Source organism: Fusarium subglutinans (assembly GCF_013396075.1).
Source record: "Fusarium subglutinans strain NRRL 66333 chromosome Unknown NRRL66333_c0000076, whole genome shotgun sequence".
Taxonomy (NCBI): Eukaryota; Fungi; Ascomycota; class Sordariomycetes; order Hypocreales; family Nectriaceae; genus Fusarium; species Fusarium subglutinans.
The window spans coordinates 57828-79739 of record NW_023502139.1 but is presented as its reverse complement, the minus strand read 5'-3'; the positions used below and the strand labels follow the sequence as shown (position 1 = coordinate 79739).

General features: G+C 49.5%; 7 protein-coding genes across 7 annotated transcripts; 5 read left to right on the top strand and 2 right to left on the bottom strand.

Annotated features, from left to right (window-relative positions):
- Positions 1 to 628: 628 nt before the first annotated feature.
- On the top strand, positions 629 to 1669 carry FSUBG_6797 (uncharacterized protein; the record flags this gene model as incomplete). Its single annotated transcript, XM_036685033.1, has 3 exons — positions 629 to 752; positions 803 to 857; positions 1300 to 1669. 3 exons carry the CDS (start codon positions 629 to 631, stop codon positions 1667 to 1669), a joined length of 549 nt encoding a protein of 182 aa, XP_036537649.1.
- Positions 1670 to 1945: 276 nt separating this feature from the next.
- On the bottom strand, positions 1946 to 4218 carry FSUBG_6796 (transcription factor; the record flags this gene model as incomplete). The annotated part of the gene is made up of 4 exons (XM_036685032.1): positions 1946 to 3166; positions 3211 to 3684; positions 3732 to 4034; positions 4090 to 4218. The coding sequence occupies 4 exons, from the start codon at positions 4216 to 4218 to the stop codon at positions 1946 to 1948; spliced, it is 2127 nt and encodes a 708-aa protein (XP_036537648.1).
- A 2023-nt stretch (positions 4219 to 6241) lies between these two features.
- FSUBG_6795 (tRNA dimethylallyltransferase) lies at positions 6242 to 7642 on the bottom strand (the record flags this gene model as incomplete). Its single annotated transcript, XM_036685031.1, has 2 exons — positions 6242 to 7528; positions 7574 to 7642. The coding sequence occupies 2 exons, from the start codon at positions 7640 to 7642 to the stop codon at positions 6242 to 6244; spliced, it is 1356 nt and encodes a 451-aa protein (XP_036537647.1).
- A 551-nt stretch (positions 7643 to 8193) lies between these two features.
- FSUBG_6794 (transport SEC61 alpha subunit) lies at positions 8194 to 9809 on the top strand (the record flags this gene model as incomplete). The annotated part of the gene is made up of 3 exons (XM_036685030.1): positions 8194 to 8203; positions 8337 to 9681; positions 9734 to 9809. The coding sequence occupies 3 exons, from the start codon at positions 8194 to 8196 to the stop codon at positions 9807 to 9809; spliced, it is 1431 nt and encodes a 476-aa protein (XP_036537646.1).
- Positions 9810 to 12889: 3080 nt separating this feature from the next.
- Positions 12890 to 18014, top strand: FSUBG_6793 (YBT1-vacuolar 'full-size' ABC transporting bile acid; the record flags this gene model as incomplete). The annotated part of the gene is made up of 2 exons (XM_036685029.1): positions 12890 to 12957; positions 13028 to 18014. The coding sequence occupies 2 exons, from the start codon at positions 12890 to 12892 to the stop codon at positions 18012 to 18014; spliced, it is 5055 nt and encodes a 1684-aa protein (XP_036537645.1).
- An 823-nt stretch (positions 18015 to 18837) lies between these two features.
- FSUBG_6792 (uncharacterized protein) lies at positions 18838 to 20013 on the top strand (the record flags this gene model as incomplete). The annotated part of the gene is made up of 1 exon (XM_036685028.1): positions 18838 to 20013. The coding sequence occupies one exon, from the start codon at positions 18838 to 18840 to the stop codon at positions 20011 to 20013; it is 1176 nt and encodes a 391-aa protein (XP_036537644.1).
- Positions 20014 to 20594: 581 nt separating this feature from the next.
- FSUBG_6791 (Increased recombination centers 6) lies at positions 20595 to 21694 on the top strand (the record flags this gene model as incomplete). Its single annotated transcript, XM_036685027.1, has 3 exons — positions 20595 to 20685; positions 20775 to 21215; positions 21261 to 21694. The coding sequence occupies 3 exons, from the start codon at positions 20595 to 20597 to the stop codon at positions 21692 to 21694; spliced, it is 966 nt and encodes a 321-aa protein (XP_036537643.1).
- Between the last annotated feature and the right edge of the window lie 218 nt (positions 21695 to 21912).

Genomic DNA, 21912 nt, shown 5'->3' with positions numbered 1-21912 from the left:
GGGAAATTGGATCCGTCGTTAATCTCGACACCTAGTTTTCCCGTCTAGGTGTCGTTTCATTTTTGAGATCTACATTCTGATGTGTGTGCTTGTGATGCCTGACGCTTGAAGGCGAGCTGGACTAGTGTTTCCGTGATTGTGACTGGCCTAAATAGCTGTGGTTGATGACTTGTCGTGCTCAACGCGTGGAAGTCAATTGGATAGGGACATGGCATGCTGTCGAACACTGAACAACGACGTTGGCATCACGTCTGAATACGTAAAGCTTGTCGTTGATGCTGTCTTGAAGGTGAAAGGGGTTTGAGTTTGTACAACTGAACTGCGCAAGAACCCGTCAATCTGTTGGATGCTTCTCGTCTTCATGGTCTGCCCAGCTCACCGCTGAGAGGTGTTCAAACAGCACCAGGACAAAGAAAACGAAACTGATGTCAGACTAGAAAAGATTGAGTGTCCAATGCTATAACAATGCCCTGTTCTTGCAATGTTTGCAATCACCATGTTCACTGCTCACACATATCCATAAACCCCTATATAACTCCAATCTCTTCTGAGCAACCCCAAGCCATCTGCCAAGTTCAGAAGGACCAGACTCTCTCCAACAGGCATGTTCCTTTCCATCACAATCAAAATGGCTCCCCCAAGTACTCTCATGACCGTCATCTCCCCCACCACAACGCTCGATGTCCCAGCACAGCACTACGATAGCAAGCCCAGCCACTCTGACAGGATAGTCATCATTGGGTTGACAGTCGGTATGGCGGTGCTGTTTCTGCTGTTCATTGCTCCGTGCTGTTGTTTGCAGTTTCTAGCTCATCGGCAGCAGAAGAAGGAGCAGAACAAAGAGGCTTCGATACGTGGTATAGCCGCGGGAAGACGAAATGCGTCGGGCGTGAATGGGCGAGTTGAGGCGCAGGTTTAGGTAGGTTATGGTGAGTACTGTATCATTTTCATGTAGGTTGGATAAGAGAGATTGAGGTTGTTTGGGATGGTTGTAAGTGAATGTGGCTGCCAGTGCCAGACATAGATGGCATGATACGTTTGCAGGCTCTGGCATTCATCTTCAAACAGCTAAATGATCTCGTTCTGGACAAATCTATCATCTTCTTCACTTGTCGTTTACTACAAATAAATATACAAGAGTATTCACGTAATACATCGATCCGTTGCAGTGTTTGCTCAGTAGCAGTGAGTATCATCATCTCTCCTCTAAACTTCCAACTCGCATGAACCCCTCGTGAGCATCTTCAAGTCAACTCAGTGGCAGAAGAATCCTCTACAGACACTCGCTAACAATGTCAGTCCTCTCGGTAAGCCATCACCCTATCTCGCATCACAACTAACATCCCAGTCAGCCGCAACAATGACAAACACCATCCACCGCCGCATGAGCGACACCAGTGTAGTCATCGCCATCGCCATCAGCTGCACCGCCATCGTTGTCATCTTCCTTGCAGCAGTTTCCTTTTGCAACTGGCGCTCTCGCCCTAAATCGCCTACTGATAATCGCGGCCGCGACCATGACGATTCTGATGCCAACTCTGACATCGAACTGGATGCCATGCCCGATGGTGCTTTGAACCATCCTCTTGTGCGGGGGAGCAATGGTGCAGGACATGTTTATCCGGTTTTTGAAGCGACTCGTGAGCATCATGCTCATGTTCAGAAGTGAGGATGTGCGAGGCGGGTGATTACAATGATGGGCGGACGGAAGGTCAAGGACTGGCTGAGGGGAAAGAATTGTTAGCCAGACATATAAATAATAATAAGACCACAAAATTCGGTGGTACATGACTTGTGACTGTCAACAAAATATATTGATACAATGCTCCTTGGTATCCATCCCTACCAACGCCGCTCTATAAATCCAACATGCACCCTACTCCATGGAGATTCCCAGCTCATTATCATACCAGCACCAAACTTTTCACAGTACAATCTCATAACCCTAGCCCATATTGCCCATTGGGAAATTGCCAAATAACGAAACAGGCATCTGACTCTGCTGCTGCTGTGGCGGTTGGTTCATGTTGCCCCATAAATCCCAATTCAGCGTCGACACATCCAAATAGTTACCCAAAAATGGATCAAGATCGGTCATTTGTTGTGAGTTTTGCGGAGGGTGGGCGACAGGTTGTTGTGGCGAGGGTTCTGAAGTCCGGTTTTCGCTCTTGACGACGTCTCGTAGGCGGTAGATAAAGTTTGGTGTCTCGAGGGGCTGGCCAGCTGCTCTAAAGGCTTGTTCTCGGTTCTTCCAAGCTTTCAGGGTTGTTTGGGCTTGGATGTAGTATGTCTTTTGGGAGATGTCGAGGAGTTCGGTGTGGTAGTGGTAAATCTTCTGAACCATGTTCCATGCGCGGTCGGCGAGAGAACCAGTCGGTCGTTGGCAGAGCTGCTTGGTCATGACTGTAAAGATATCAATCTGGAAATGAAACTTGAGAAACCAGAGGAAACCAGTCTGATCCATCACGCCGTAAGCATCTGTGCTGTGCTCGTTGTTCATCAACACAATCTTGAAGAGGTTATCCTTCTTGTCCAGAATTTCTGTTCCCCATTCTGGTTGCTCCTTCATGGGGACCAGTATCTCCCTCATCTTGCTGCAGATCATCGGGCGAATGCTGAGAGCGGCGATGTGTACGTTTCCAGCCGTTGGGTCGATGTAACGAGCCTCAACTTCAAGTAAATTCTGCTCCAAATTGTCCACCAAATCTCGGTACTGCTGGATGCTCGGTAGAATGGCAGGGTCTTGGCCTTCAAAGTCGTGTCCCATGACGGCAGCTTCTAGTCCGGGGGTTCCGTGGAGTGATTCGGCGTTGACGAGAAACTTGGCGATCTGGTAGCCGATTAGACAAAAAGCCATTTCAGTAGGACCCTCGCGGGGTAGAACGGGTTCGATTGATCCTGGGAAAAGGTCGGCATCGTTCACGTTTTGTGGCATCTTGGTGTCCCAGCTGCTTGGGAGAAGCGAGTGGCTCAAGCCAGAGACTAGGGCGTTCTTGGCATCCTGGAGGATGATCTGCCACCACATACGTCGTCGCATTTCGGTCTCAAAGGCGTTAAGTCCCAGGTAGTCGCCGTCACGGTGATAGCCCATCTTTTGCGCGATACGCACGACCATTCCACTGAGAATCCAGGCCGCATGTCGATCATATCGGTTCTGAAGAGATAACTGGAATCGTCAGCAATAGTTACATAGGGGTATGGTTGCCTTACCAAGTATAGCAGCAATGCCTGCAGAGCCACCATGTCGTAATTTTTGAGAAAGTTAAACTTTGTGAGTGCCACTTTGGTACCAATGGTGTACCTTCGAAGAGCTTCATCCCGAGATGTTCCCAGCATCTGAAGACATTCAGCCTCGGTAAGGGACACTGTGGCCATGGTAAAGATGGCGAATAAGAGAGCCTGGTAGTTGAGTGGGATCTTGTTGATATCGGTAGCCATCTCCAATGCGAATGGTTGCACTGATGGCACGTGGATGATCTTGGTCAGAGGATTGACGCGATCGACAAATAACTGCCAGAGTCTAAAGATGTGAACTGGCTCAGGCTGGAGTTCCTCGCATGATCTGGTAGCTGAATCGGCTGGTATCAGAAGATCGATATTGTAATCTGGACTCAGGTCTTCAGAGCCCATAACACTGGCTTCTTCTGGATCATCGGTGTCGACGATTTCTCTCATGGCTTGGAGCTTGAGTAGCATTAGTGCATGTTAGCAGGTCAAGTCAGTAGACTCACCTCATCGTGGATATTAGCCCAGAGATAGCTGTCCATGAATCGCACCCCGCCTTCTTCCTTGACCATCTTGCCAGTTGGTTTCCACTTGGACTGGCCATCGATGTTGGTGGGTGTCGCAGGATACGTATCTACGGTCCCATTTGTAGCAGGTGAATGACCAACAGCAGAAGGAGATGGTGCAGAACCATCGGCGTATTGTTTTAGAAGCTGCTCACATCGTGCAAGTCTTTCCTGAAGGTCCTGATTGGGTCTCCGACGCTTCCTTGCTGGAGCGGGAGTGCTTGGAGTACAAGTGACATTTGCCTATAGTCGCATTAATGACTAGAGCTGGTAAGAGATTGCGGCTGTAGATGCTCACCTTGATACAATTTGAACAGGGCGTGTTACGGTCGCATTTGATCTTGCGATGCTGACACAAGACGCAGGCCAGGACACGAGGGTTCTTGTGCGATACAGAGCCCGGCCCGTGGGTGATATTGCTTGACATGACCACAGAATTGAGCAAAACCTCACATAACAATCATATAGTCTCGTCTTGTCGCTGAGAGTTGAAGGTTGAGTAAAATATCCTATGACGCCAGCGTGAGCTCCACCGTACAGTACGTACAGCTCAGGCAGGCGGGTAGCTGGGGTTCTTCAGAAGCCCGCTTCCGTCCGTTTCACTGGGGTCAGGTGAGTGAGGGGGAGGGGCAGCAGAGCAGAAACGCAAACGGAACAAAAGGATCTGTCAGGACTGATAGAGGAGGAAAAGAAACAAAAAGTGATGAATGTGAAATGGTTATGATCGATCAGACACTCTAGAAACTCCGTCCCTGGTGTGAAAAAAACGATAAGCAAGCAGGGCAGCTGACGATACCGTAAGATGCCGAGTCTACCGGTATAATGTAGAGCCGGTTATGGCTGGCTGAGGTGGTGCTTTGCTTGTCTTTGTCTCTTCTGGGAGGTAGCCCAGGGGCTGGCCTGTTGTTTTTTCCAGGTCCCGTCTGTTCGGATCGGATTGTTCAGTGGTTGTTGAAGATTGTGCTAGGTACTTAGGTAGTTGTCCAATGACTCTGCATAAAAAGGTGGTATAGACGAATAAAATAATTAATAAACGCGCATACCGGAATCCGCGTATTCCGTTTATTCAACAATCACATCAGTTGGTAGGTTTCAGGGAAGTGTCCGTAGACATAGGGAAATAAATATAGAAAAATACCCCTTTGTTTAGGGCTGTATCGGTTCAGGCAGATATTTGATTCTCCATACCGTACTCCGTAAATAGACGCAAACCTGGCCGCAGAGATCCAAAGGGCAAGGTTGATATAAAGCTGCCTGACAGGAAAATCGCTGATGCATCCCTTGAGTTTCAAATGGTCGATATGCTGAAATCGAATCTTCTAGCTGAAACTGACCAATGAGGACCCCCTGGACCCGAACTCGAGCCCCCGTCGCTGGATACCTAGCGGCGGACTTTTGTCATCCAAGTCCGCCGCAACGGACCAAAGCACCAGCCCTGCCCGATGACTCAATATGTATCAGGATTGGTAACTTACCGTATGCAGACTGACGGACATTAAATACCTTAGGTACTTAAAACCTTGGTCCGATACTATCCCAAAGGGTCTGTAGTTTAGCATCGCACCCTACATACATACGTCAGACCTTTAATACTGTAACAACCGTCTAGTTAAAACTTTTGATCAAATATTTTTGTAAACTTCGGATGCTCCGGAAGGTTAAGCCACTTAAACTAGGTAGACCATCTAGCCCTCTCAAACCCAAACGCTCAGTTCAGGTCCATGATTACATATAGGCTCTCTCCGCAGTCTTTGTGTTGCTCTCACGTCGGGTTGTATGAACAGCCCGGTCCCATGTGGTTTTCGTATCCTTGCCTATGTTTCGCGTTCTGATGATATGCCCCCACGGGCGTGATATCACCGAGTGTCCGGTGAACCTATCAGGCTCTAAAGAGTAGCGATTCATCAAAACTAACTTCTATCATGATCTGCCGCATTAAAGGTCTTGTGCCTGATTCGGGTGAGCGGGTTATTATCGTCCTTTCATCCTAGGCCAGCTGACCATTATGCAAACTGGCATGATCCTTGATTAAGCAAAGACGTCGCATAGATCGTCTCGGTATGGTAAATTCAATGCCAACTCATCGCGATTACGGTAAGCCCTATGAAATAGTTCAACGGCAGTTGCTCACTCTTGACGTCTTCGGAGTCCGGTTAGGACTTTAGAGTCACTTCGATTTGTAAGGCAGACTTGATCATTCACACGGCATTTCAGACCTGTCGAAACATCGAATCCCTCTGTTATTCGTTTAGACGGGTCAACGGCTAGCATCCGAGTCGATCCGATGACGGCATATAGTGTCGGTATCTTGTTTCAAGAGCGATAACCTAGTGGCCTGCTTTACTCGAACCACAATTCTCATATCATGGCCGTAAGTGACGTTATTGTTAAATACCAGCTCCATGGAACGGACTCGGATCGTGGCACCGCGGGATGACTGTTTGTATTGATCACTCTGAAAACATGGACCCCAGCTCTGGCCCAGAGTCTCCTTCATCTTTGTCCACGGGCACTTTTTCCACGGGCACCAAAGACGTTCTAGCTTTCTTGCGAACAACCCGTCGATGAGTTGAACTTTTCAAGTGCTGTTTCCATGCCTCTTCTGTCATTAACACTGTATGACAGACTTCGCATGTCCGTTTGCATGGTGTTGCTTTGGGTGGAGGATTTCCAACCTGCGTGAGAACCTCATTTGCAAGTGACGAAACCTCAGTCGGTGCTGGACGCTCTTCGCCTTTGAGGAACTGCTCCGTCAACTTTACAGCCGGCTCAACGACGTTCTGTCCATATGCTGAAACATCCGTACTGTCCAGAAGATACATGTTGTTCATAGCTTCTGGGCCAATCTCACGTATCCGCGGAATCTGCTTCAGTCTGATCCAGCGAGTCTGATAGACAGCGTATCGTCTCGTTGCCGACTTCATCTCTTCAAGTCCTGCGCTCTTCAATTTCTCGAGCTCGGTGGCTTCTCGCCCTTCGTCGACAGCAGACAGGTATGGCTCGAATTGCTTGTATCCAATTGACTGCCATATCCCCTTTGTCATGTCAAGTCGTTGACCTTCCACTTCCTTTTTATGCTTAAATTCGTAAAGTTGTCGGACTTCATCCATGAGTCCACTCGTCTGCATCTTATCTACTCGCTTATCGAGACGATCTCGCAAGACATCTCGTTCCGAGTAGACCCAGAATAGCAGATTCTCCCAGGGCTGTTTGTTTGCGTCCTGCTGTGCTGCTTCTTTTCGGGCTTGTTGCTCAGCATAGTATTCGGATGCTCTTTTGCCGCTCCGAAGGTAAATCTCCAGGGATCGTTGGATCTTGCGACGATCCTTGGGGTGCCATCGATCGGCCATGACAGGGTCAACCTTTCGTAGCTCATGGAGCATAACTTCGCCTGACTCTTGAAGAATTGGAAATGACTTGGACATATCCAGGTCTATGTCATCCAGGATAACCTCTTTGAAGAGTATAGGGTCGACATAATACTGTGAGCCGCCGACGAGAATGGGCAACCGTCCTCGGCCACGAATCTCTCGTATTGTCCGAGTCGCCTCCCTCTTGAAATCGTCAACATCCCATGGTTGCTCATCCAAAGAAATATGTCCAAGAAGATGATGAGGAATACCACGCTGTTCTTCAGTGGTGATTTTGTTAGTAATGATTGGCAGTCCATTATACAGCTGCATAGCATCTGCGTTGATGATTTCACCATTCAACCGAGTTGCAAGCTCAACTGCCAGCTATATCCGTCAGAGCCATTCTATCTTGCGTGATGCTACACTTACATCTGACTTGCCCGTGCCCGTTGATCCTAGCACAACCACCAGGGGTTCTGCCGGGGGTTTTCTAGACATTGTACTGACATTTCGCCTGAGAATCGGACCCAGGCGACGAAGCATCTAATATAATAAAGCCATAAATATTGATTCCCAATATTGCCCTTGTCGTTTTACAGTGGATGAACAATATTGAGTCAAATCCTCAAATGTTCCAGAACAGGCAAAGCGGAGTCATTTTGACGGAAAAATTACGGCAGGGTTCAAAGCTTAGCTTCAATTGGTCTCAGAGGCTGAAACCCCTTTGTTCACAGCTAGCTAGCTCCCTATAGGCTATTACCTGGAGAAGCTCGGGGAATGGAACCTTAGCTGGAGCTCCCCATCTCGAGTCGCCCCTGGCGGTCACGTGCCACTCCACTCCCAATATTGGACACATCTACAATTTGGGCTCATTGAAGCCAGATCGCCAACCTCCGCCCCCCCAGCTCTCCTTTAATTATTCTCCCATCGACCCTTCAAATCGCCTGGGCTCTTCAAGCTCAGCATCTTCCTTTTCTTTCCTTCTTTCTTCCCCTCATTGGATGAAATAGTCCAATTCTTGTTCTGTCCCTTTAGTATCGTTGCCCACCATGAGTTCCCGTAAGTTGTTCTCCTTGTCAGGAGCTGAAAGCTCAAAACTTTTTGAGCTCGCGCGACATCACGAAATGGCGCGCAATTGCCAATTGGCATCGCGATCATGGGACAAAAAGCTAACAGTGGCTGCGCTCGATAGTACGATTCCTCGATCTGGTGAAGCCGTTCGTGCCGTTCCTCCCAGAGGTTCAGCAGCCGGAGACCAAGATCCCTTTCAACCAGAAGCTCATGTGGACGGCCCTCACCCTCCTCATCTTCCTGGTCATGAGCCAGATGCCTCTCTACGGTATCGTCTCCTCCGACAACTCGGATCCTCTATACTGGCTGCGAATGGTCATCGCAAGTAACCGTGGTACACTGATGGAATTGGGTATCACCCCCATCATCTCCTCTGGCATGGTGTTCCAGCTCCTTGCTGGCACCCACATGATCGACGTCAACCTTGACCTCAAGTCCGACCGCGAGCTCTACCAGACCGCCCAGAAGCTTCTGGCCTTCATCCTCTCCGCCGGTACTGCTACTGTCTACGTCTTCTCTGGTCTCTATGGACCTCCCTCCGACCTTGGTGCTGGTATTGTCTTCCTCCTGATCCTCCAGCTTGTTGTTGCCGGTATGATTGTTATCCTCCTCGACGAGCTCCTCCAGAAGGGCTATGGTCTTGGCAGCGGTATCTCTCTGTTTATTGCCACCAACATCTGCGAGTCCATCATGTGGAAGGCTTTCTCTCCCACCACCATCAACACTGGCCGTGGTCCCGAGTTTGAGGGTGCCGTCATTGCCCTCTTCCACCTCCTCATGACCTGGCCCAACAAGCAGCGAGCTCTCCAGGAGGCTTTCTACCGCCAGAACCTCCCCAACATCATGAACCTCCTTGCTACCATTGCCGTCTTCGCTGCTGTCATCTACCTCCAGGGTTTCCGCGTCGAGATCCCCGTCAAGTCTTCTCGCCAGCGTGGTGCTCGTGGATCTTACCCCGTCCGCCTGTTCTACACCTCCAACATGCCCATCATGCTGCAGTCCGCTCTTTCTTCCAACGTCTTCCTTATCAGCCAGATGCTCTACTCCCGCTTTTCTGAGAACCTCCTTGTCCGTCTCTTTGGTGTCTGGGAGGCTAAGGATGGTTCTTCTCAGCTCCACGCTGCTTCTGGTCTCGTCTACTACATGTCTCCTCCCCAAAACCTGAAGGAGGCTCTTCTCGACCCTATCCACATGAGCGCCTACATTGTCTACATGCTCGGTGCTTGCGCTCTCTTCTCCAAGACCTGGATTGAGGTTTCTGGCTCCAGCCCTCGTGATGTTGCCAAGCAGCTCAAGGATCAGGGTCTCGTTATGGCTGGTCACCGTGATCAGTCCATGTACAAGGAGCTCAAGCGCATCATTCCTACTGCCGCCGCCTTTGGTGGTGCCTGCATTGGTGCGCTCTCCGTCACCAGTGACCTTTTGGGCGCTCTTGGTTCCGGTACCGGTACTCTGCTTGCTGTCACGTAAGTTGAATCTCTTGTTTAATTCTTCCATCGCAATACTAACATGTTACAGTATCATCTACGGCTATTTCGAAATCGCCGCCAAGGAGGGTGACATGGCCGGTATGAAGGGCATGATTATGGGCTAAACAGCCATCTCAAACATGAGGCACGATTGATTCAGCCTTACGTTGTGGTCCGCTAAGACGGGCGTTTGTGTATCAACAGTAAAGAGGATGAAAAGATAAAATAGTTAACATGTTTTTGTTTCCTTTTTGCTCAACAAGCCGGAGGAGTCGGGGTACTGAAGTCATCTTGGCTGGAAGGAATTCGGACAGTTATTAAAGGCTGTCGTGTCAATATTAACAAAAATAGCTCAAGAGCTGTCATGACGGTTTGATTGGAGAGGGACGCCATGTCTGGAAGCCACGTGTGTGGTACGGATGAGCTCCGTTGTAACTCGAACGATCTATGAATGACATATATTAATGCCAATTGTGCAACGTTTGGTTTCGCTTGACTGCTGCAGGGTAGTTTACATAGGAATGAACAAGAGATGACTGTAAGGTACTGTACACCGTTACATAGGATAGGTACACAACCAAAGAGTAAACAGTTATACGCCAAAGCCTAGTTCACGGATTGTCTCGGCGCTGCAGGTCTCACCGGTCCTGCAGAAGAAGTGAGGCCCTCGCGTGACGGTCCAACAGGAACACACCCAGTTCAACTGCAAGGTCATCCAACTTCGATTGGTCAAAGACGTTGAATGTAACCGCTACACGGCATTAGAACGTGGGGGAAACGTTTTCTCCCCGGGGACCTGGAGTAAACGATAAGGAACGAGTGTATTAGCCGGCGGTGAGGGATAGCGAATCACGAAAGAGGGGATTGTGATCAACCAGACGGTTTGCATGTGTTGAGGCTGAATGCACGACACATGTCTAGTTGTACAAAGGTTGTGTTGCTCGACAATGTGATTGTTGGAAAATATTGCGATGATAGCACGGTATATATAGAGCCTCAATGGCGTTTTTGACGATTGATAGGTGAGAAACAAAGTTATAAGCGATTGGATGAGGCGTATGTCCTGCATATGATAGAGCTACGGACACAACTGTGATGGGTGCGCTCAGACCACAGGGTGGCATGTAAGCTGTTGAAGACATGATCCCTGTTCCAAGAGGACGCAAGACTTCAGTTCATGTGATGTTGTGGGGATGGTTCTTTCTAGGGTAGTTTGTGGTGATGGTTGACTGGAACGTTTGTTGCGAATTGCATGATATAGTTAGGATGCAATGGTAAATATTGACTAAGCAAAGGAGACAATATGTTTGACCTTTATGAATGATCTTTGTATGTAGATAGGAGGTATCTGGTCGATGAAAGAACAATCACGAGCCTCTTGAATGGTGATATTCCATGATCGTCGGCATAGCCAGGTAGAGGATGATTGTCAAATGTTTGATATGTCAGTGTAACCGATTGAGTATTAGTCAGGCTCTTTCAATTAACTTCAATTGTCGATCACGATCCCAATTATCACTGTGTCTACCAAATACAGGTACGTGCGTGGAAATCAGTCAAGACTACTGGCATTTCACTGATTCACAAATAACTGCACGTTCCTACGCGTCAACTCACGATGTTTACCACTCCTAGTAAGCCCTTTAACCTCGCCCTTTGTTTATTCGAGTCGGTCCATCATTTTACAGTCTGTCGGTACTAATTCCGAGCCAATGTCTCTAATACCTGTTAGATAAGACTGTCGGAGCGAGTAACCTGATGCAAAGGGCACTTTTGTAGCGGTCGGTTAGGTATCTTCAAGTTTGAACGCTAACTGGGTCTGTGTGGTTAAAATACCTTGTCTAGACATGTCTGAGTTTTGGCGCAACGTCGATATCCTTGTGACTTTTTACAAGGATTATTTGCTATCAATCAGTAGCATTTGAACGTGCAAGCAAACATTTATTGCATTCAATTGATTGTGTTGATTTGAGAATCTGACACCTGCTTGAAACGGAGTAGACAAGTGATTGCCCCCGCAGCCCCGTCATACGTATATAGAACTGGGGTAACAGACAGATTGGATTGCTCGCATCATTAATTGCTAATGTTTGTCATGACGACTTGCGAGAAATTTGTAGTGGGTAAATGGGTCCAAAGGATGGATCGTTGAGGCTACAAGTTTTGTCAAAGCTAATTCCAACAGTCAAGGAATACCCCGACGCCAACTAAAGTCAAGGCTTTCGCAAAGTTACAGAGCAGGGCAACATTGCATTCATCGTCTGTAGGGATCGCATCGTATCGTATCGTAGCCATCGTTACCTCACCTACTGAACTAAGCCATCGCTGCCCCACTAAAGCTTCATAGCTTGCATCTTACTCCCTGGACACCGACACATGCCCTCAGGCCTCCACTTTCCTCTCCCCCCGGTGCATCCAACAAGAGTAAAGTCTTGTCTTGCGTGCGTGCGTGTGAATCTATAACGTAGTTATCTCGGAACTTGTGTTGTTTGTTGGGCCTGGCCTACCCCGTCCGTTCGTTCGGTTCGTTTTGGTTCTTCTTCAACGGCCGCCGCACTCTTCGTCTCTTCCTCCTCTTTTCTTAGTTCCTGCAAGTCACGGTCAAAACTTTTTTGTTTCGACTGCATTCTTCATCTAATACTTCTATTGGCATCGGTACCGATATTCTTTCATTTTTTCTGTTTCTTGCAGAGTATTCTTTTTGGCCCTTTCACGCTCTCTACAAAGACGTCATTCGTCGGAGGGTGTCCAGAGTTCGCATATAAACTCTGACGGCATCTGATCGACGATCAGCACGACAATCTGCGACCTCGGCATCATCATACGTTCGATTGAGTGCGATCGCAAAGAAGCGCAAACACGGTCTTGAGATAGCAATTCTTGTCGACCATCCGGGTTCTGCAATCGCCCACGTCACGCCACGCTCTATCAATGGTGCTTGCAAGTGACGCTTGACCGGGATCATTGCGACAAAGCTCCGACAAGACTGCACAATACAATAACCTTGACTGCCTCGAGACCTCCGACGCCGCAGCCACCGCTACCGGTCCGACGCACTCGTGCAACCCACCCTGAACCCGTTATCTGAGAACTCTTTTGACGCACAATCCCGTCAATCCATTCGCGACATCTCGAATTACTTGCTTTCCGCTTCTGTGGCAGTCCCCACACCAGTGAGCTCGACACGAGCAATATCTCTGAAACCATGGGGTTTGCGCAGTGCAATGGAAATGTATGGGAGATAGACGACTTCAGCGTCTGCTTCCGAGCAGAGTTTGTGCTCCCTTGCCCTGACCCCTGCGCTTCGAAAAGCTTGCTGACCGTTTTTCTTGTACCACTCTAGCTACCTGCAGATTCTGTTCCCTCTGATCGCCCTGTTCGTTTCCGTTGCGCTTTTGGCCTGGACAAGCATTTCCCGTTTACTAAGCTCCTGGTCCAAGTCCAAAGCTAGGTATCAACAGCTTGCAAACGAGGACCGACGCCACAGCCATACCGATCTTCCTCCCGAGCAAGTTGACGATTCTGATGACGATGATGGGCTTGAGATTAACGGTGGTCGATTGGCCCTTGTCAAGACTACTACTCGTGGTTCTATAGTCCAAGCCGACACACCTACTGGACAATTGGTTTCGCAGGTCGTAGAGGAACTTGCCATCGCTGGTCTCATTGTTGTAAACGTTCTTCAGCTAATTGAAGGCAGCAAGGGGCGTAACAGCCGTCCTGCAGCTATTACTGGTCTACTGATTTGGATCTACGTTTTCATCCTCTCGACTCTGCGTCTGGTGCTCGGCGCTCTGAAACGGCGTGGTCCTCATCTCTGGAACCATACAGCTTTTCTCTACAGCTTCAACTGGGTTCTTTCAATCTTTCTTCTTCGATCCGCCTTCCTCCAAGATGACATTAGCCGAACCGACAAGATCACAACGATTGTGGAGTTTGCACTTATTACACTCCTTTTCTTAATGGCAATGACCACTAGAAAGGGCAACAAAACAGTCCGCTTGGAATGGGAGGACGGAATTGAACCCTCGCGTGAGCCCCTGGCCAGTCTGTTTTCTCTGGCTGTGTTTGGCTGGGTTGATGCGATTGTCTACAAGGGCTGGAAGGCTCCAATGGAAATGGAGCATGTCTGGAACCTGTTGCCAAAGGACAAGGCCGCTGCTGTTATTGCTGATTACCGCCAGATGAAACGAACTGGTTCTCTCGCGGTGCATCTGCTCAAGTACTTCAAGCGGGACTTGCTACTTCAATGCGCCCTCGCCGTTCTTGCTGGTCTCTTTACGTTTGCGCCAACCCTTCTTCTGAAGGTAATTCTCGAATTCGTTGAAAACTATACCGAAGCATTGAAGAAGGGAAGCGATCCCAAACTACCGAAGAATGTCCTCTGGCTCTATGTCATTGGCCTTCCTGTAGTCGATCTAATACGTTCATACGCCGATAACCAAGCCCTCTGGATTGGTCGAAAGATCTGCATCCGTGTCCGAGCTCTCATCATCGGCGACATCTATGCCAAAGCGCTTCGTCGCAAGGCTGCCACAGGCAAGGACAAGGTGCTGCTTGAAGACAAAGTTAGCTCCCCCAAGGAAGACGAGACACAGAACGGTTTTGTTGGAAAGATTAAGCGGGCCTTGAGCATGAAGAAGGACGATAAGAAAGCTTCTCCCAACGATGCCGAATCTGCCAACGAGAGTATCAAGGACGACAAGAAAGACGATTCTGGTGACGAGCAGGCCAACATGGGTACCATCATCAACCTCATGTCTATCGACAGTTTCAAGATTTCCGAAGTAACTGCGTACCTGCACTTTCTGTGTGCTTCCGCTCCTACGCAGCTGGTTATTGCAGTTGTACTGCTCTGGCAGGTCATGGGTCTCAGTGCTATCCCTGGCATCATCGTCATGGTCCTTCTCCTGCCTGTCAACTACGGTCTTGCTCGGGGTTTCACCATCACTTCGAAGAGAATTCTTGCAGCCACCGACAAGCGTACTAATGTAACCAATGAGGTCCTGCAAAACATTCGCATCATCAAGTACTTTGCCTGGGAACAGCGCTTTGGCCGTATCATTGACGAGAAGCGTCAGCTGGAACTAAAGGCTTTGCGTTCGAGGTTCATGGTCTGGGCACTGGCTGTGGCTATTTGGAACTCCGTGCCCGTCCTCATCACCTTCTTCTCGTTCCTTGTTTACACGGTCTTCGAGGAAAAGCCCCTGAAGCCATCAATCGCCTTTACAGCCATGTCACTCTTCATGCTCCTCCGTGTCCCGCTAGACCAGTTTGGTGATATGTTCGCCCACGTCCAGGAAACCAAGGTTTCCATCGATCGTGTGGAGGATTTCCTCCAGGAGGAGGAGACCGACAAGTACATTCAGCTTGGCTTGGATAATGTGGATGACGAAGGTGTCCGGCGAATTGGTTTCAGCAACGCTACTCTTACGTGGGGTAGCAAAGACACTGTTGCTGAGGATAGTAACCGTGCTTTCCGACTCATGGATTTGGACATTGATTTCAAGATCGGCAAACTGAACATCATCGCAGGTCCTACAGGTTCTGGAAAGACATCCATGCTGATGGGTCTTCTTGGTGAAATGACTCTGCTAGAAGGAGGCGTTTACTGTCCCGGTGGCCGCAGCCGAGAAGAGGTTCATCCTGATCCTGAGACTGGTCTCGCCAACACGATCGCTTACGTCGCACAATCCGCTTGGTTGGTCAACGCAAACGTCCGCGAAAACATTCTCTTCTCTGCGCCATTTGATGAGCAACGGTACCGCAATGTCATTGTGGCTTGTGCACTTGAACGCGATCTCCAGATTCTCGACCACGGCGACGAAACACTGGTCGGAGAGAAGGGCATTACACTTTCTGGTGGACAGAAGCAACGTATTTCTCTTGCTCGTGCCCTCTACTCCAACTCTGCCCATCTGCTACTTGACGACTGTCTCAGCGCTGTTGACTCGCACACCGCGCAATGGATCTTTAGCAACTGCATTCGTGGACCCCTCATGAGAAACCGTACTTGTGTCCTCGTCACACACAATACGACGCTTTGTGTTCCTTCTTCCGACTATGTGGTTCTTCTTGAGAATGGACGAGTTGACATTCAGGGTCCTTCGGCTGAGGTTATTGCGTCCGGCAAGCTTGGTGAGGAGATTCAAAAGTCTCACCCCGGCTCAGCCAATCCTTCGCGCATTCCCTCTCGTGTTCCCTCAAGCGTCGGCGATGACGAAACCACTGTTAACGGCCAGGGCGATGCTCTCGATGGTGTGGATAGTTCTAAGAAGGACGCTCAGAACAAACCCAAAAAAGATGCCATGGAAGAAACCAAGGCCACTGGGTCAGTCAAGTGGCCCGTTCTCAAGCTGTACCTTCAGTCTATGGGCCCTTGGTGGTTCTGGATTGTTGCTCTCTTCGTCTTTATTTCCCAGCAAGTTTCCGGATTGGCCACCAACCTCTGGGTCCGTGTATGGGCGAACCAATACGTCCTTGGTACAACAGAGTCAAAGGTCATGCCGGCTATGTACTCTTCTACACAGTTCAACGCTGTCGGCTTTGCCAACGTCGTCCGACTCGGCTCTGCGGAAGACCTGAAGCCTCTCGATGGGTCCTTTTCTACTCAAGGCCACCCGCACGGGGTCAACGCCATGTACTACTTGACCGTTCTCGCTGCCATTGGAATCGCCGGTGCTCTGGCAGCTCTCTTCAGAGATCTCTGGATCTTCCTGGGTTCGTTGACGGCATCAAAGGGCATCCACGATCGGTTGATAGCAGCTGTGACGCGAGCCAAGTTCAAATTCTTTGATGTCACGCCACTAGGCCAATTGATGAACCGATTCAGCAAGGATCTGGAGGCGGTTGATCAGGAAATTGCACCTGTGGCAATTGGCGTGATCAGCTGTGGCATTTCTCTAATGATGACGGTTGGCTTGATTGCATACATCACACCCAAATTCTTGTACGCCGCTGTTGGTATTGCTGTTCTGTTCTACCTCATCGCCGCTTTCTACCTCCGAGCTTCTCGCGATCTGAAGCGTCTCGAGGCGGTTCAGCGCAGTCCTCTGTTCCAGCAATTTGGAGAGACATTGAGTGGTATGACAACCATTCGAGCTTACGGTGACGAGCGACGATTCATTCGAGACAATTTGGAAAAGATCAACACTCAGAGTCGACCCTTCATTTACCTGTGGGCATGCAATAGATGGCTGGCCTTTAGGGCTGATCTTGTGGGAGACTTGGTGGCCTTCTTTGCCGGCATGTTCCTTATCCTTAATCTTGGTAAGACGGACCCCGGAGCCGCGGGTATTTCCCTGAGCTACGCATTGAGCTTCACTGAGAGTGTGTTGTGGCTTGTACGCCTTTATGCCATTAACGAGCAAAACATGAACTCTATGGAACGTATCAAGGAGTATCTCGATGTTGAGCAGGAGGCGGAAGCTGTTGTCGAGGACAGCCGACCCCCAGCAGACTGGCCTCGTAAGGGGTCGGTCGAGTTTGTGGACTACACAACAAGTTACCGAAAGGAGCTCAACCCTGTGTTGCAGAACATTACGCTCAAGATTGAGCCGCAAGAAAAGGTCGGCATCGTTGGGAGAACAGGTGCAGGCAAGAGTTCTCTGGCCCTGGCGATCTTCCGAGCGCTAGAGGCAGACAAGGGCAAGATTCTGATCGACGGACTTGAGATTGGCAGCATTGGTCTTCAGGATCTCCGAGAGAACATCACTATTGTGCCTCAAGATCCTACACTATTCCACGGCACGATCCGAAGCAATCTGGATCCATTCGATCAATACACAGATGATCAGATCTTTGCGGCGCTCCGGCGAGTACAGCTCATTGGTCCTGATGAGCCTCTAACATCACCACCTACCCCTACACAAACCCCTGGCTCGCCAAACTCACCGACTGCCAAGACCAACAAGAACCTTTTCTTGAATCTTCAGTCAGCAGTCGCAGCATCCGGGTCGAACTTATCCCAGGGCCAGCGCCAGCTTCTGTGTCTTGCTCGAGCGATGCTCAAGTCCCCCACAGTGTTAGTCATGGACGAAGCCACAGCATCCATCGACTACGCCACCGACTCAAAGATCCAAGAAACAATCCGCGAGCTCACAGGCACCGTCATCACAATTGCCCATCGACTAGCAACCATTGTAGACTACGACAAGGTGCTGGTTCTCGACAAGGGTGAGGTGGTGGAGTATGCTCACCCATGGGAACTCATCAACAACAAGGATGGTACGTTCCGAAGTATGTGTGAGATGAGTGGTGAGCTGGATGTTCTCCTCAAGGCGGCGAAGAAGAAGTGGGATTCTGGACGCTTGGTGGATGTTGATCCATAGGAGGAGAAAGAGAAGCTACCACGTATAGAAGAGGAGGATTAAAAGGAGGAGAACGGGTTCTGGGATTCAGTACTTGTATATTTGTGGTATGAGCCATGGACTTGAATAAAAGTATAGAAGGCGTATGCCTATAATTATGAGTTGTGAGCATTGGCTGTTGTGATCTAAGAAGATTGTGTGGCGCGAGTCTAGTCGCATCATGATGTCTAATGTCATCAAATGAAGCCATCGTCAATGCCAAAGTGGGCCCGGCAAGTGGCTGAGATCTTCTCCGCAATTCGGCGTGGATTGCATGAACTGATACATGAATAGTTTAATACGACTTCCATTATTAACGTACGTACGTGCATACAGTATGAGTATATGTGTCTATTCATATAAAGGTTTCAATAATTGCATTACCCCTGCTCACTCAATACAGGGCATGCATGACTCCCAGGCAACACCGGGCAGCTTCTACAAGGGCAAGGTACGTATCTTTTACTTTGACCTTGCTTGGTTGGCCTTGACGACTTGACAACATAGCATCAACTCTAGCTCTTGTCTTATAAAATACTTTCATTCGCTTGCTCGTATCCTCCCCCTCTTGTCCTCTGTACTTTTCTTTCCCCCTCATTCTTGTACCGCGGACTTTTTGGCAGTGCTTCACAGCCAATACCTTACGTGTACCGCTGTGGCGAGGTCCAATTGGGCACGTGCTCATCACTCCATCAGGATTCTAGAACTTGATCAGCATCTCCGACTTTTTTATATACATCGTTCGTTCTTCATCAACCCCGTCAAGGGCGATTCAACTCTTTCGCTGTTGGGGATATCGTCGAGCATGGCATCGCAGACTCCTCCGCACTTGGACTCGGAGAGCGTGACGAGTGGGCAAACGTCTGCCTCGCAAATGCCGATGCATCATTACCCAGAGGATCAGCGACAACAGCAGAATGCAACGCCTTATACGGACCGCTCAGAGGATGATCCGCCTCCGAGTTACACTGTAGTTGATAATGAGGGACCTCACGCGAATCCATTTGACCTGCTGCCCACCAGCTCATCCTCCCTTGGCCTGCATCCCTTCAAGGGGACTTCCAACGACAAAGTAGTCTACTATCTCGACAAGCGTCTTGATACAGACCCTGAATTTCTCGAGCAGCATATCTCAGAACTCGCCAAGGAGCCACCAAGACCATACGTTCGCATCCAGGGTCTAGACCGCAAGTCCGGCAAGGATGGGATCGACTTTGACATCCACATTGAACTCACGCCCCTGCTGTATCAAGAGATGGCCACTCGTCGTTCGTGGAGACGCATACGCGCCGTCAACAATTTTGACAAGGTGCGCCGCGGGACAGCGACCATGACACGCGCACCAGGATTTGGGGGCAGCGGACCGCCTGAGGAGGGTACGCCGGGTGTTGCGCAATGGTGCTATCGATACTGTGCGAGCAGAGCCGGCCTAAAGGTGTTTGTCCTAGAGCGGCGCTTGACGGGCTGGGACTTCGCCCTCGTGGGGTCTAGGCTGGAGAGTTTGGTGCGGGGGACAGGATATCGTGGGGAACTCAACATAACATTTCCTACGACGAATGCACGCGTTGAGATATACAACCGCTGCCTAACCAACCGATGGCGCCTCACACGATGGATTGTTGTTCTATTTTATATTACTCTCCTGTGGATATTCACCTGGCCGTGGGTGTCGCTGCGAACGAGGTGGTACGAGACGGTATTCGTGGAGTGGTCGCTAAGTCGCCCTGACAGACAGGGAACGCTACGGTATGCATGTATGAGTGAAGATCAGTGGTTCAGGCTCTGGCGACGGCCCATTGAGCAGGCGATTCAGACGAGGCGACGAGGACGGTTGAGCCGTGATGATATAGTGGATGAGTGCGTGGCGCCTGGGGCTGAAGATTCCGCGAGGGGGATGAGAGCGGGACTGGAGGTTCTGCAACGGACGTTTGGATGGGGAGGAGATGGGGAGAGGAGTGGAAGACATTCGCCGTGTATTTGATGGTGTTTGGGTTGGTGTTGGAGCATTAGATTGAGCTCGCTCCTGGGTTTGCATGGAAGCGTTGGCGTATCAAGATTGCATTGACTTGCATTGACTTGCATTGCATTGGTCTTTATTTATGATTCATGATAGTTATTCCCAACTCGAAATGTTATTCGTTTGTGTTTGAGCTGTCGTTCTGTGTTTGTGCTGTATGATCTCAGCTTTTCGTATTATGATACGAATTAGACTACCACAGATACGACATCACCATGTTTGAAAGAATACATAAGAGAGAGGAGCATCCATTAGTCTCATAGTACAATATCTGAATATCTGAGAGCCAAATTGATATTTCAGCTTGCAATTAGATAAGATATGATATTGACGGGTTCAATATTCTGGGCAACGGTACAGGGTAGCTATCCTCTTATCTTATCGGCCCCTCCACCCCACCAATGTCGCTCACTCATCATCTACACATCCCTTACTAATCTCATTCATCAAGTTCAAGTCGACTTATACTGCAGTCACTCTCCCTTTCAACATTCATCGCATTTCATTCGCACTCAATATACAGAGTTGCATTGACAGCCGCCACGATGACTGAAGCAGAGATGAGTTCCAGCTCAAGAAGAATACTAGCTGTGGCGCTTGAGAATGAGACGGCAGTTTTGTCAAAGTTGGTGAAAGGTGAGTTCACTTTGTCCAGATGTTCCAATGGCAATGCTACAAAACATGAACTGAGATCACTCACGAAATCATTCACTAACACGTCGCAGACCTCACAGGATCAGCTCCAGATTCTCCAGATCCCTCCCTCGGCATCGCAGGCACAACTCATAGCCTCGCCCTCAAAACACCATACTATTCCACCACAGTTCCCATCTGGCTTGATCTCATCGCCTCACCTTCTGAATGGTCTGAGTCATTTCTCTCTCCCGAAGCCGCCGAAGTGCTCGCTGTGTTAGGAGGTGTAGTAGTAGTCTTCACCGCAAGTCCGATTTCGTCGTCAAAGGATCATCCAGCAAAGGAATTAGTAGAGCAAATCGGCAAAGTCTTGAAGCAGGGTCTAGGGGGATGGGAGTGGGATGGCGTAGGATTAGCTATCGGCGTGGGAGGAGATGGCAACGAAGAGGAATGGGATGAGATATGCGCAGAGGCTGGATTGGAGTTTGTGTCTCTTGGTGGAAAAGGCGACACTGGTCGTAACGAATTTGGCGGTATGTTGAATCCGTCGCTCCCAGAAATTTACTAACAAGGACAAGAAAAAACAGGAGTTGCACGAGTAAAGGAAGCCCTCGAAGCAAATGACTGGTCCCAACTCGAAGCACCACTATCAGATTCCGAGTTTGGTGACTTTGAAACGAGCTCAGCCAAGGCCGATGAGGACGACGAAGAATTAGATCCCCAAAAGTTGGGCTTTGGCTTCGACAAGTCAGACTTTGAAGGTCTACGACGCGCCATATGGGAGTCCAGCCAGGATGTTGAAGAACCCTCAGAATCCAGCAAGGCAGAGACTAGCAAGGACGGTGCTTCTGGGGGAATTGGGTTAGAGGACTTGGATGAGGACGAGATCGCCAAGATCGAGAAGATGATGAGAAAACTCCAAGCTGTGAGGGAAGCCGGCGAGGGGATGGGAGAGGAGCAGAGGAAGAGAATGGCAGCCAGGGCAGTGGAGGAGGTGATGAGAGATCTTTGAACTGGATAGGCACCAGCCGAATATCTTCAAGACGAGGCGATTCCTGAAAAAATGTTTGTCGCATCATTTCCAGATCATCATCATGGACTCTAAACCTCCCATATCAGTTAACAATGCCCGTACGCCATGCTGACTGCCAGTCTGAAGACATGCCAAAGCTGGCCCCACGAGTGGCACGATAGCTAACCTTGATCTATATGCCGAGTCCTCTGCGGCCG